The sequence below is a fragment of the Lichenostomus cassidix genome, chromosome 7 (genome assembly GCF_008360975.1).
Source record: "Lichenostomus cassidix isolate B80296 chromosome 7, HeHo_3.0, whole genome shotgun sequence".
Lineage (NCBI taxonomy): Eukaryota > Metazoa > Chordata > Aves > Passeriformes > Meliphagidae > Lichenostomus > Lichenostomus cassidix.
The window spans coordinates 11,525,062-11,540,165 of NC_139488.1; the positions used below are offsets into that span (position 1 = coordinate 11,525,062).

Consider the following 15,104-nt stretch of genomic DNA (forward strand, 5'->3'; position numbering starts at 1 on the left):
AAACAGCTCAGTGGGCTCACTTCAGCTTTCTTATGAAAGCATAACATCTCTTTAATTTAAGAGGTAAATAATGGTTTTACTTGGGAGAGGTGGCTGAAGCCATACAAGCTGGGTGGACCTCAGATTCAGCATTAGGAAGAAATTCTTCCCAGAAGGGGTGATTCGATATTGGAATGGGCTGCCCAGGGAGGTGGTGGAGTCACCATCCCTGGAGTTGTTTAAGGAAAGGCTGGACGTGGCACTTAGTGCCATGGTCTAGCTGACAGAGTGGGGTGATCGGTCACAGGCTGGATCCGATGATCTCAGTGGTCTTTTCCAAGCTGTTTAATTCTGTGGTTCGGTGGCTTTCCTGGGCTCCCCGCGGGAGAGCAGTAGGTGGTATGGCCAGGGCTAGAGGAGCTCACGGGACACAGATAACGGGGGCTTGAACCAGAGGCCGCAGCACAAGCTCCGGGGTGCCTGACAGGCAGGCCACGGAGTTCAAACATGATGCAATCTCAGAGACTGCTAAACGTTTTTTTCGTGTTGTTACAGGCGTTTTTTGTGAATCCCGAGCTCACGCCTCCCTGCTGACAGCCTCTCTGACAGACAGGCTGCCTGAGGGGGCCGTTAGCCGCCTTCCCGCGGCCTTCCCGGGCAGGGCCGGTGGAGCCTTCCCCGCCTCACGGAGCCGCCCCTCGCCCTCAGCTCCCCTAACCCTGGCGGTGCCCTCGGCCCCGCGCCCCGCCCTCAGCCTGCGGAGCTCCGCCCGGCGGCCCCGCTCTGCCTACCTGGAGCCACCTCTATGGTGCGGGGCGGGGCCGGGCGGCGGGGGCGGTGCGGCGGGACGGGCGCCCGGGCCGGCGGCTGCAGCGACTCCCCTTTGTGTCTGGAGCCGCCCGTGCTGTTGGGGCGGGCGGGCGAGAGGGGGCGCGGGCGGCGGAGCTCCGGCCCTCGCTCGGCTCCCGCCCGCAGCCGGCGGCGGGCAGGGGAAGGAGGCGGAGCGGCCCCTCGCCGGCGAGCCCGGCGCGGGGGGAGGAAGGCGCTGGCGGCGCGGACGGGCTGAGCGAAGACCGGCGGGAGGAGGCCGGGCCGGGCTGCCCGGCGCTGTGGAAACTCGGGGCGGGAGGCGCAGGAGGCGAAGGGCCTTCGCCCGCGGAGGGCAGCCGGGCGCGCTCGCAGCTGGAGCCGCCGAGGAGGGGCCTCGCCGCCCCGGGCCCCACCTTTGTCGGGGTGGCCGGGGGTGGCGTCGGTGCTGCGGCGGGGGCCGGGGCAGCGCAGAGGAGCCCGCCCGGCGCGGGAGGCAGATGGGCCGGGATGCGGCCGCAGCGCTCGCCGTGAGAGCAGGGGGCCTCGCCGCCGCCTTCCCCGGAGCGTGAGGCAGCGAGGAGGGGCGGCCAGAGGACAGAGACCTTTGCCGGGATGGGACGCGGCGCCGCCGTGTGCCCGTAGCTCGCTCTCCGTGCCCGGCCAGCCCTCAGGGCCCGCGCTGACTGACACCGCTGTGGGCGCGTCTGGATATGTTCCCTTCCCGACCGGGCGCTTTCTTCGATGTCGTGAAGCTGCGTGGGAAATAGCCCGGTTCCCAGCGGGGTCGGGAGCGTGCCGCCGTGCTCCCCGGCGGGGGAGATGCCTCGGGGCTGGGAGGCAGAGCCAGGCGCTTCCCCCGTGTCCGCTGAGCGCTGCCGGCTCCCGAGGCATGACGGCAGGCGGCTGTAATGGAGTAAGAGCGAAGACGGCTCCTCTCATCTGCCATTTGCCCTTCCAGACGAGATTGTAAACCGAGAGAGTTAAGGCAGGCTGTGCGAAAGCAGGAGGAATTTCCTCTCTTCGGGGTTTGGCTTTTTTTTTTTTTTTAACCCCCTTTTTTTTTTCTGCTCCCGACTCGAACCGCGGCTTGCCCAGGTATGCCTGCCTCACTGCAGCACCTTGTGCTGGTGCTCCTGCTCTCCAGTGCCACCCTGCTGCTCGGCACTGCGGCTGGTGAGTAGCCACCGGGCGGAACGAACTGGCCATTTTGGCAGCGGCAAGGGGGTGGGGTCCGCTGCTATTCGGGCACATCTGTGCCTCCTTACGGAGTGCTGTGCATCTATTTCGGCGGCGAAGGCTGATAAAAGTTTTGAAATCCTGATACGTTAACTGTCTCGGGGAATAAAATCTGCTTTATTGTGTAAATGAGCTCGACCTGCGCTCAGTAAGAATGCCTTTGCTTAGATCTGCATCTCTTGTCTAATAACTTACTTCAGTTTTGGAAATATATATAATCTTTTTGTTTTGCATACCTCGCCCTTTGTAAGGTAATGGAGGAATTTTTAATATATATTTTAATCGTCAGCAGAACTGTGCCTGTTTTGCTGTGGGATCTTCGGGCACAGCCATTTTTAATTTTATCAGCATCGGTGCTTCTCGGGGCCTTACACATGTGCTGTAGTTTTATAACAGAATTACTGTAATGGGTATTTTTTTTCCCTTGGAGACATCTGAAGCAAATATGGAGATATTTCTTTTGTCACTTGTGATTATAGAACACAAAAAACCCCAATGTTAAGGAATGCTGAAAGATCTTGAAGAGTACTCTTGTTTTATAACGAGAAGTTGGAAGCAGAAATGCTAAGAGCATCCTCAGTCATATATTTGGACACTCTAGTCCTATTTTTAATTGTGTTCGGAAGCTCGGTGTTACATACGTAGGGTGTTGGAAGAGAGATGTGTGTTGGTCTGGCATCCTTTGCTTTTCTGTCACGGTGACAGATTAGCATGTTGGAGCCTTTGACTGTAGCCCAGCTTTGTTAGGCAATTGTTCTTGCAGTATGCATTTCCCAGCACTTTTGGAAGACTCCTACGACTTTTCTGTCGTTTTACAGATCGGGATCCAATCTGCAGTGCTTGCTTTCTTTCGTGTTATTTTGTAAGCTGCTGGGTATATATAGTTCATAAGCAAATCTTGTCGGAAAATTGCTGAATCTAGCTAAAGATGACCCAACAAGCTGATGGTAGTTTCCATGTTATATTTCAGTCAGGTCTTAAAATTAATTTGTCAAAGTTGAAGATACTTGGTGTCATTATTAGGAAAATCCTGTAAATGACACATGTTTAGGCAGTTTGTGTATCGCTTTGACTGGATAGTCCCTAATTTTCTTGCTTCTGCCTACTAAGAGGTCTCTTTCAGGAAGATTCATAAATGAAAAGCTTGATGTTCCCTGTATCATGCTGACCTTTGACTGCCATTATTTTAGATGGATGTCTGCAGCGTCTCTCTGTGGTCGTTTCTGAGGAGTGTTTTTATTTTTTCCCCCTCTTTTTTTTTTTCCTGGGAGAAGGGACTTCTGAAGGTCAAAAATCTTGGTATTAAAGCACATATGAATCAAGAATGCCCAGCATCTTAACTTTTCTTTCAATTTTTTTTTTTTTTTATTGTAGGCCTTTTTTTTGCCTTTGTGAAAACTTCAGTGAGTTGGTAGTTACTGTGCCCTGATGAAGAAGGGTTACTGAAGGAGCAAGTAGAGATTTGTAGCAGGCCAAGGGCTGGGCAGGTGCTGTAGGAGCCCATTTGCACAGTTTACCCAATTCTCTTCCATTCTGACCTGGCAACAACATTCCCAGTATTTCAGTTCTGCCTTGTTAAAAGAGTATTAACGATGCCAGCTTGGTTGGTTGCTTTGTGAATAGGAACCTATTTTCCCATTGTGATTTATTTCTTAATTGTGAAATTTTAACAATTCACATTTAAAAAAACTTGGTCATAATCCTCTGTAAAAGTAATTACATGGATGATTTGAGCTTTAGTTAAAGAAGCTAATGGTTGATTTTAAGTTTACACTGCATTTCAGAAAAAAATGTCTGTGCATGGTGAAGCTACACTAATGTTTAATTCTGCCCTTTTATGTTCATGAAAGAGCCAACACTCTTTCTTCTCCTCCCCTCCCCCAAAGTATGAACTGTACACTCCCATCAGAGTGAAAATGCTGCCTTTGTGGCTTTGAAACCCCTACTAATTCTTTCTTCTGATTAGTGAACAGATACTATATCTCAGCAGTGTATAGTATTGAGTGCCTATAAATGCAAAATCATGACATCAGAAGGAAAGTATTTTGATAACAGGTTTTTAAGTTTCTGTCTGGAGGAGAATATCTAGACCTCTGTGGGGAGAGCCCCACAAAGATCTGGGCTTGGTATGGATAGGAAAGGGAAGATAAAAAGATGAATAAAGAAGATGACAAAAAAATTTACAGTGGGGCTGTAGGTGATAGTTCCACTCATAATCTGAAATATGAATGAAGAAAGAATGTGGTTCTTCCTTTCCCTTTGTAATTGAAGATAAAATAAAGAACTAGCTCTAAATTCAGAAATATTTGCTGATTATTAGAAGGAAAATATTACTGGCTTCCTCCATAAAATGCAAATCTTAACAGTTATCTGGTAAATCTGTATTTAAATCATGTATTAGTCCTTGTAAAGAGAAATGCTACATTCTCTACAGAGCGAAGACATTTTGCTGACAACAGTCTTGGCTAAAGGTTTAAAAAGCAGTGTTGAACAAAAACGGTTTGCAGCACTTTGTTCTTTATTTCCCAAATTATTTGAAATACCTGTTTCTAAATGTTTTGTTTAGCACTATGAGACATATTTATATGTCTTTATATTGTAGAGGATTCTGATGTGTTAATCATGAGGATTTGTGCCTGAAGAGGTGAACCTTTGAGCTGTTCCCCAGTATTGCGAAAGAATTTTGTTTGGGTGTTCATAGGACCAGATATTAAAGATACAATCTTTCCTCATTTCACTTGCTTACGTTCTGTGATATGCAATACTGAACCACTTTTCCTTCTGCGTACATGTCCAGGGTAGACAGCATTCCATTGTCTAATGTGTAAATTATGTGCAGAAAGTATAAAATTAAAACTAAAGCAAACAAAATATCCTTTTATCTTTGGGAATATTTCATAATTCTATATCTATGTGGTTCAACAGGGCTGCAAAAATTAGAGTGTGAAAGGAATTAGATGGAGAGTGAAATATTTTTTAATGATTTTTAAATTATTAATTAAAATGAGTGAACTGAACCATCTTTATCTAATTCTGTTTTGCTGGTTAAAGTTACTTTAGAATCTCAACATAATTTGTTTGACATGAATTGGGTGACATGAGGAAGAATCTCCTTTGGATATTAAACTCAGTTCCTCTAATTCAGTGTTTCGAATTACTAACTGACTGTGTATCTTGCATCTTAAACAGTGGGGTGGGTGGGTTTTAAACTCATCTGCACCCCAATTTCTACTTATTTACTCGAGCTACAACCATTGTTTATGGTTTATTCAAATGTAACCTAAAAAGTAAGTTTATTTTTCTCTTTGTGTTGGGAGCTATCTCAGAAATATTAGCCTAGGAGATGGAAAGCATGCTGTGTTCTTGAGGAGCACGCTGGTGTGCCTGATGGATAACCATAGACACAAGTGCAGCCTGGATGGCAGGCTAGGGCTTCATGGGCTGTGTGCTTGTGTGAAAAAATAGTGTAGCTGTGAAAGCCCAGCATTCTGCACACAGCCTTTCACCCCACTGGGAAGAGCCTTTTTTCCATTAGGTAAATCAGCCTGTACGAACCTCTGTGATGTTTCAGTTAAGGTGGTTTGAGTTTCCAAGCAAATGTCAGTACTTGGGTACTTCACTGTGCAGTGTAGCCGCAGCCTGTGAGGAAATGGAAGCTGTGCTCATCTGGTGGCCAAGGAACCCAAATTTCAAGCCCTGAGATGTTACACAGATACTTTGTTTCAGTGTGAATGGTTTTACCCTCAAAGAAACCATGTATAAAAGCTTGGCTCAATTGTCTGCCTATCCTCCTCTGACGAAGGCAGGCCAACCTCACTTCACTCTGGACAAAGAGGGAAGCATAACTGTATTTCTTGAAGTTATTCCTGCAGTGAAGTTTGTTGAAGTGGCTGTTTTGATGGTGTCTCCTAGCACTTATTACAAATTTCTGTAAAAAAATTTTTGTTGACTTCTACATTGTTGTTCCCCTTCCTTTTTATATTCCATTAAGTATTTCTCAGCAGTTTGTATAGTCAGTGGTATTGTTTCCTTGGCAGATGCCATTTCCCTCTGCCTTTCTCACTAGAGACACAAGAAATTATATTGGGTTCTTCAGAAATGTTTTATTCCTAACAACAGAATGCCTGATACTTGGAGCTGCATTGTGTTTGGACTCAGCCTGGCTGTGCCATGAATATGTGCTGTCATTTTCTGGGCAGAATGTAACTTCGTGGTCAGGGCTGTGAGCTGAGTGTAAAGTTTCATTTGGAACAAAATGTTTATGCCCTGAATAAAACAGGCTGGGTGATGCTTTATGTTGGGTAGGACTGGAATCTGTGCATAGCTTACAGGCAGTAACTATTAATTTTATTAAGATTGTAGACTTAGTGGAGCTACTCATTGCTTGATTTTGAATTTAAGAATAAGTGAAATACAAGAACTGTTCCCCAAAATATTAACATTTCAGTAGGCCAACTGATGTTCTGCAGTGTGCATTTTATGGTGTTTTGTTTTGGGTGTTTTATTGTGTTTTGGGTTTTTTTTTTTTTTTTTTTTTGGTTTGTTGGTTTTTTTTACTTGTCTGGGGTTTTTGGTAGTAAGGTTTTTTGGGGTTTTTTTCCTTGTTTGTTTTTTTTTCTCTGAAGCATAAGTTCACAAAAGCATAAGGCTGGAAGTGATTTCTCTATTTCCTCCATGGTCTGGTTGTGTAAGTTCAGATAATAATGTCTGTCTAACATCTCTAAAATCTCCTGTGAAGAGGGATTTCACAGCCTGTCTAGGTAGTCTGGCCTGTTACAGTGCTTCATTATCATGTTTTTCATAATGCAACAGTAGTAGATTTTTCCCCCCCTCTTTTATAATGCAAGATTGTTTAAGATATGCCTTAATTAATATGTGGCAATCCACCTGAAAATGTAGTGTGGAGTACACACAGATAATTACCAGGGAATATCAGTCTAGATAAGTTCCCATGTTGAAGCTTTGTGTCTTGAGCTTGGCTGCAGTAATTTGTGATGGAAACCTTGAGTTGACCATCAGTGTTTTAAAATGCAGTTTTAAAAAACTTTGATAACTATGCTCTTCCCAAAATGTCGATTTCTGATGGTGCCTTCCTGACTCGAGATGTCTATTAATCTGCTAATTGCAGAGCTGGAAGCTGGGCTGAGCAGCTGAGAATCTGATAGGAGAGGTCAGTCAGGGGGTGTGGTGAGGAGGAAGAAAGGCGGGCAGGAGAGATTTGAAAGGATGAAGGATTCAGTCTGGTCTGCTGTGGGATGAGAACCAAGGCGTATTAGACAGCTAGACAGAGATAGTGTCTGAACATTTGTCAGACTTGCTTGGAGAATGAGTGGAATGAAGCTTTTGCACTGGGAAGAGAGAAAGCATAGTTGTAGGTAGCTGTTTTGAAGACTTCTTTCTTGTGAAAATGAATGAGAGACCAAGTCATTTAGATGATGCCTTTACCCTTCTCTTTTTCCCTCCGCCTTGTAAGTTTGGAAACCACAAGCTTTTGGGTGGTGATGGCATTTTGTTTCAAGTCACTGGGATGTGTCAGTTTTGCCAGTTGCCTTCTTGAGTTTGCATCAAATCATGGTTTTTATTTTGAACTGTAAATGTGTCTACCTTTTGCATCTCTCAGTACTTTGTATTTTGTCTTTGGTTTGTTATTTCTGTGAGAGAAGGAAGGAAAAATAGGCACTATGGACGCAGAAGACTGTCATTGGCGTCTGTGAACCTTTCTATCTCCACCTCTCAACTCCTTAATCTGCTAGCCAATTTCAACCATATGTGAAAGATGAGAAAAGTCTCAAGATACTAATTTGCTACCGTTTGCATGAAAATTAGGAAGTGTGTAGAGGAAAGTTCCAAGGTAGAGGTTTTTCAAGGAAAAAGAGGAGCACAACTCAGCCTAGGTAATTCTCTTTGCTTAACACTGGCTGCCCAGTCAGTGCAGGGACACTGGTAGTATGTTGGTGCATACACTGTTCTGTACTATGCACAGTGTATTTTGTTTTCTGCTCATCTGGCATGCTGTAGGAGACTGGGGGGAGAATGAGGGATCCCTTCTGTGGGAGATATGGGAGTAGGCTGAGAAGTGTGGGAGTCACATTTACAGGCAATTACAGAAGAGTCACATTTACAGGCAATTAGTTTGCTGCTTGTGGAACAACTGGTGTTTCTGAGACAATGTAGTAGCCAAGGTTTTTGACTGACCTTGCAAAACGGTGCCCAAATCACTTTACTGAATGGCTGTCATCCATTTAGGAACTAAACAGTGTGTATGAGTAACTTAAATGGTATGCATTGTTTTTCACACTTTCAAAACTGGGTTTAACTGACTGTCCTGTGTATACACTGTAGTTCAGATATCCCACACTTCAAGCTTCCTTATGATCTTCTTTCCAACAGTGCTGGAACTTAGACTTTTCCTGTGGTCCCTTTGAATGTATTTGTAATGTATTATACTTGCTTCAATCTGTGAAGTGCATAAAAAATAGTTTTATTATTTATTTAAGCAGGAATAAGGGCAAGGTGTGTACAGTGACCTTCTGGGCTGGAGTAAATGGCAGACAGTGACACAGGTGGTGGTACAGGGAGCCTTGCATTACCTTGCCCACCTGCCACTAACAAATCTGTACAGAAGCTCTTATTATTATGTCCAGCCAAAAGCTGACATTTATGGTCCTTGTTTTACAATATATGCTTTCACTATTCTGAGTTGTAAGCAGGATGGGTGTAAGAAAATATGGGTAAGAGGCTTTTTTTTTTTTGTGGTGGTGAGATGGCTGTAAGTCTGATCGTAGGTCACGTATGTTAATTGGGTTCCTTAGTTTATACATTAGAGAATGCAGCACTTAATTAATGTCAAAGTACTGGGCGTTGGCAGTGTCATCTCTCAAGCTCATCATTCTTGGCTTGGAGTGCACTTCCCTCTGCCTAAGTCACAAAGGTCAGGTTTACCTGGTGTGAGAAGCTCTAATGGAGTTCAGTGACAAGAGTGACTGACTAAACATGCTCTACTGCTCTAGCTTTTGCCTTACAAGACTTCCTCAGTATGGTTTGGTTTTATGTTAAAAATATGTTAAAAATAAAATATTTTGTTTCTACAACCAAAGCAGCAGATACTTGAAACAAAACTCACAGACCATCCATGCTAAAGAACCTTCTTTAGATTTTTCTAAATCTACAGTCCTTTGCTAGACTTGACAAACTTCTGTGTGGAAAAACTATGGGTTGTGTTACTATTAAAGCTATTTTCTATAGTCATGATTGCATTATATAAATGATCTCACAGCAGTATGCTTAGTTATCCACTAAAAATGCCTGCTTTTGTTAGTGATGGAGTGGTTCTATTGTAGTTAGTTTGTTGCTGAACTTACTTGAAAATTAGTCCTTCCTTCTGATGCTGTCCTTCTGAGAGAAATCAGTGAAGCTCATTTAATTGGGAGGCTTAGTGTTCCTATACCTTCCAAGCTGTAAAAATATTGGTGTGGACATATTTTTTTCAGAAGATTATGTGCTATTATGCTGTGAATTTTTGTTGGTCCTTTTATTTGTTTAAAACCGAAACACCACAAAATGTTTTTCTAAAGAGAGGGGACTTAGCTGAAAATTAGGATAAAAAAAACCCAACCCACTACCAAGTTCCTACATATAAATTTTTATTATATTTACCTGCCTGAGATGTGAATGGTATGTAAAACCAATATAGTAAGGTGAAGAAAACGAAGGTTGTAGTAGGAAACTTGTAGCACCTCTTTTTAGTTAGACAGTGGCACTGCCATATAGACGCAGAGCAGGCACTTAGCCTGAGAACAAGCTTTCTGTATTAAAATAATTTCAGTTGCAATCAGAGAAGGATAAAAGGAGCCCTGTAATGAAGTTCGTCTGGATGCCACTGCGGTGTTGGTTTCTCATGTTTGCATGTTTGAAGTTCTTTTCCTTTATTTCTGGCTGTCATGGCCCAGGCCAGGGAGCTGCAGCCGGAGCAGCTGCCATGACTGAAATAACCAGCCAGGCCTGGGCTCTGCAGCTGAAACAGGAGAGCAGGGCACACACTCCTGCCTCCCTGGCTGCTGGAAAAGGACTCGCCTGAGAAGTGGAAGAACTCGTTCCAGCCTTCTGTGCTATTCTTACTCGGCTCTGCAGGCAGGGATGAATGACTCAGTGAATCTAAATGAGTGAAAAAAGATGTGGAAACAGGAGGACAAATCATTCCTCATGCCCACCGCGGCAGTATTTGGATCTCTTTAAACTTTTTAATATAGAATATATGCAAATTCTCAATTCTAATGTGTATTACATAGATACAGTGAAGATGAATTGTGAAACTGTGTGTGTGTGTGTGTGTGTGTGTGTGTGTGTGTGTGTGTGTGCATGTAGCCTTATGTACCCAGTATGTTACCAAAATTTGATCCTACCAATATGCTCCACTGTAAAACCTAATATTTTAGTATTAGCAAATTTAGTGTTTGCATGGTAATCTTAATTTCAAAATGGTCCTTATAAATGGTTTATTTTGCATTATGGGTAAACTTTACACCTATTAATTACATCCAGATTCTATCAGGACCTGTTAAATAATTTCTCTTTTAGTTATGCTAAGATGAATCTGACCTAATTAAATTTTAGTTAAATTTAATCTGTAGTAGTTAATGCTGTTGCAGCAGAACACAATTATTTGGTCACAGTTGTTTCGCATTGTTTTAGCCAAGAATTTTAAATCTAGCAATTCCTGAATTTTTCCATACAGGTTTAGAAATAACTTAAGTGGCAAATAGAGAGACTTTGTTCGCTTTTATTGTTTCCTGTCAGAGATGTAGTACCATTAAGGAAGCTGCCAGCAAATTTAGCTTCCCTTATTTTAAGAAATACTGGAATAGAATCTTTGTGTGCAAAACAAATAACCCCCTAATTATTATTTTATTAATCTGTATGTAGACTATATAGCTACTTAAAACTAAAGATGTGGCCTTTGGGCACAGGAATACACAGTCCAGGTATGACCACATAGGAAATTAATTTTAAAAATGGGGAGAAGGGGGGTCTGTTTAAAATAAGGAAGACTAGTGATATAGTAATAATACAGTAACTCAAACAACTTTGTGGTTTCACAATGTAAGAATATTTTCTTCTCACTTTCCAGTGTGCAGGGGAGAAAAATCAGTGAGGTCCTGAGACACTTGAATAATAAGTGGTGCCATGATATATGAGACTGGTAAGAATATTCTGAGCAGGAGTCACTTCACTGAGGAAATGTAGAGGTATTGAAGAGGGAATGTGCTCAGAGGGATGTTGAATTGAGTTCTGTTGAGGAGTGGAAGAGTTAAATGTGGAAACAACTATTCAGATGTTAGGTACTTTGAAGCAGTCTTCAAAACAAAGTCTTTCATCTTAAAGAAGTGAAGGTCCGCAAAAGGAAGCAGATATTGTCAAAGTGATATCATGGCCAGTAACTTGATTTTCTTGACTGGTTTTAGAGGAGTGGGAGAGGGTTAGTAACAAAAGAGCTGGGCTGAGAACGTAATAAGGCATGCAGAAAAATAAAGAATAGACTTCTAACGTGGTATAAACAAAACTGGGAACAGAGTTGGTGATCCAGTAACCAGGGAAGAAGATAGGTGGAGAAGAAAATAGCTCTGCAGTTAATAAAGGTTCTCATTAAAAACCGGGGGACCCATTGTGAAGAATAGAGATTTATGTGTAGCACACAAGGCAATGTACATTGTACTCTTACTCTGGCCTGTTTCAGAACAAAGCTTGCACTAGCTAGGTGAGAAAGATCTGAAATTGCCAGTACATCCAGAATGTGCCCCAGAATTCTGTCTGAACTGCACTGTGTGCAGCCAATGCTCATGGTAATAGCAGCAACAGGTTTTTGTTTGAACTGTAAAGAAGCAGGTGAAAACCAAAATTTTAACTTTGAAAAAACATTTTTGAAAAGTTTTTCAGAGAGCCTGAATAATCCACGGTTGTACTGAAATAAGAATTTGCTTAGAATCTCAATCCTTTTTATGATTTTTCCACTTTGGTTATAATTAATCTTCCATAAATTTGCTATGTATTTGTGAAAATCAGTGCTTAGTTTAAATGATTGAATGGCTATGGAGTTTACATACAGAACCTATGTTTCAGTGTTGCTTTACTACAGCAAGACAAGATATGGCTCCTCTTTGATGCTGGTTTCATGTATTTGTTGTGCATATGGTATCTTTTCTGCCAAGTTCAAATCTTAAAATGTAGTTAAATCCATAGTTTTCAGACATCAGAATTCAACATACATTTAACGACAGTGTTGTATATCACTTCCAGTCTTCCTGCAATATGTTCGTGCATATCATGCAAAAGAAAAACCCAAAGACATCAACAGCTTTAGACAGGCTTCTAACTGAAGATAAATTCAGATATTTCTATATACTAAACTTTTTTTGCTTTATCAACTAACTTGTCTTCTGTATCTGATTACTGTGGGGAAAATGAGCATTTATGTAAATGTTCTATATTTAAATGGGAATATAAATAAGTCACTTTTCCCTTTCTACGCTGATATGATGCCAGTTCTGAGCCTCTCGATGTTGCTTTTTTTGCATTTTTGTGTTCATGCTATAAGCTTAAACCCTAAATCACTTTGGGACAATGAAGTTCAGTACAGTTATATTCTATTTCCAGATGCTTATTATGTAAACTGCTGGTGTAATCCCACAAGCCTTTGTAGTATTCCCGTGTCCTGAATACTTTATTCATTTGTACAAATTTGTAGTTAGTTCTTTGAACTTGATGGAGATTTTGGAGATCAGGCATTTTAGTGAGACTGCCAGGAAACACTGCAGTGTAAGCCTGTTGCAGTATCTTGGCTTCTCCAGATAAAACTAGACATCCTGGCTGGATGTTTACCAGTGTTATTACAGAAGAAGGTATTTGTGTCTTGATTCTTTCCTAGATTTGTCCATCCTTCTCCACCCTCGGTTTTGTTATTCTTTTTAGGATGGTTAGAATAAGCATGTCATGAATTTACCTTTATGTTACCGACGTGTGCTTTCAACATATAACTGCAACTGAATAGTTTAAAATCTAGGAATACCACAAACAAACAGTTATTACATTTAGCTGAAATATTTAATAGCACAAGAGGATGACGTATGCGATGGAATCTGATAGTAAATTCCTTTGTGGCAATTACATAAAGCAGTTAGTTTCAGGGCTTAATTGATAACACTGAGACTTGCTTCACTTCCGTGAGGTGTGGGAATATGAGGTGCAGAGGTAACTGCATTCCATCAAGTCTCAGTCTAGACAGGCACGAGAGCATCATTCATCCTGTAGCAAACAAGGAAGGCTAATCACCTTCTTAAAAGTGACCTTGCAGCTAAAGAATGTGCTGTGGTGGGCATGCAGAAAGGCAAGTGGAGAGCTCAGTACCATCACCAGCAACACAGGTCCGGGAGTTAAGGGTCTCACCTGAAAGGATGCAATCTGAATTGCAGAATGTTGGTTCCCTCTCATTTCATAGGGGTGGTGGTTTTTGAAAGAAATGGTTTAATGAATTGCTGTACAGTTAATTATATTTGATTGAAGGAAAAGCTCATTATCTAGTTGAGGTGGGAGGAAGTTTGAAGTGCACTTTTAGAGCAATAAGTATTAGGAAGAGCTAGTAGAACCTCAGCTCTCTTTAACTGAAGAGTAATAGAGTGAGCTTTGACTTTTCAGTGTTTACAGTAGAAGAGCTTTTTTATTGTATTTTATTTTGTGAGAGTGGATGTTGTCTACTGCTAAGGCATAGCAAATTAAAGAGGTAAGTGTGATGTAGCTCAAAGTGAGCCCTGTTTAAATATTTCTGCTGGATTTGTCAGCCTGGTCTCTGCATAGACACTGCCAGAATTAGTTGGGGAGGACTGACAAGTGGAAAAATATGGGAGCTATTGAGGAAAGTGTGGAAAGGTATTTTCAGGTTTTCATGGTTATGTGAGGACAGTTAATAGTAGATGCCCCTAATAGCACAGGAGGCACAAAGAATAAGATGCACCATGACAGCTTGAGGATAACTGTTAACTCTTGAACAAAGAGATGTAAAGGAAGAGGATGAGTTCAGATGGAAACTCGTTTGACAGCTGCTGTGCTTTGACTAACTCTGTGCATGCTCCTAACCTGCAGTAAGTGTTAAGATAGCTCTTGGAAAGAAGTTGTGAGTATGCAGATGCTGAGTTGCTGTAGGATAATTACCACTGTAATTTCATGTTTTATGTTATCTGGCTTTGTGGACATTCTTCCTTCTCCCTGGTCAATTGTTGTGCTTGAGCAGGAGATCATAATCCTGCAGATTAAGATCTAAGTGGAGCATTTAAAGAAGGAAAGATGCAAATGTGTTTAGCAGAGAATGAGCAGGATTCTGTAGTTTTATTTTCACTCACAAAATCAGAATTATGTAAAAACAAAGCATTAATAATAAAGATTAAATTAGTCATATAAACCCCTAAAATATAACAATTATCTGACCTTAATTCAGATGCTTTGTGCATGACTGTGATGGTTTTTATAAAGTGTTTTTCTCTGCAGGGTATTTGCCTCATTTGGTGAGAAAAAGGGGTAATGTTCTTGCAGAGAATTGAATTTCACAGTTGCAGACTTTCCTGCTTCTCTCCTCCTCTTGGATGTTATATACCCCAGTTCAGAGGTGGTTCTTCTTGTGTGCTTCTTTCTTGATAGTATCTCTTCTTAAATTTCACTTACTGCCCTTATTTCAGTTATTGTAGAAAGACATTTTTATTTCCACTTGAACATTGCTGTTTTATGCATTTCTTCTCTTTAATGAAAAGAAACTAGTTGTATCATGTTACTAAAAAGAGATCTTTGATAAGTGCTCAGATCAACTGCGGTGCATAAAGGAAGTGCAAGAGACTGAAGTTTATTCTTCCCTAGAGGAATGCTTAGCTTCTCTGACTCTTCTGCTATGCTTTCAAAAAGTAAGGCTCCTTTATTTTTCTACTTTTATTATCTTTCAGCACACACACAAACTCTGAGAATCTTAATTGACAGCTTTGCTGTGGATGTATAATTTGTTCTGGGGGAGAAGCAGTGGGGTGAAATTAGAGGCAGTGTAG

At 41.9% G+C, this 15,104-nt stretch overlaps 1 protein-coding gene across 2 annotated transcripts in view; it reads left to right on the forward strand.

Moving 5' to 3' along the window:
* The first annotated feature begins 1,829 nt into the window (after window positions 1-1,829).
* The window catches only part of BMPR2 (bone morphogenetic protein receptor type 2), a 107,350-nt gene continuing 94,075 nt past the window's right edge, over window positions 1,830-15,104 (forward strand). For both annotated transcript variants that reach the window (XM_085066186.1, XM_085066187.1), the window contains exon 1: window positions 1,830-1,962. In XM_085066186.1, the coding sequence (XP_084922312.1) occupies window positions 1,887-1,962 (76 nt within the window). In that variant the 5' untranslated portion in view covers window positions 1,830-1,886. The remainder of the gene's footprint in view (window positions 1,963-15,104) is intronic.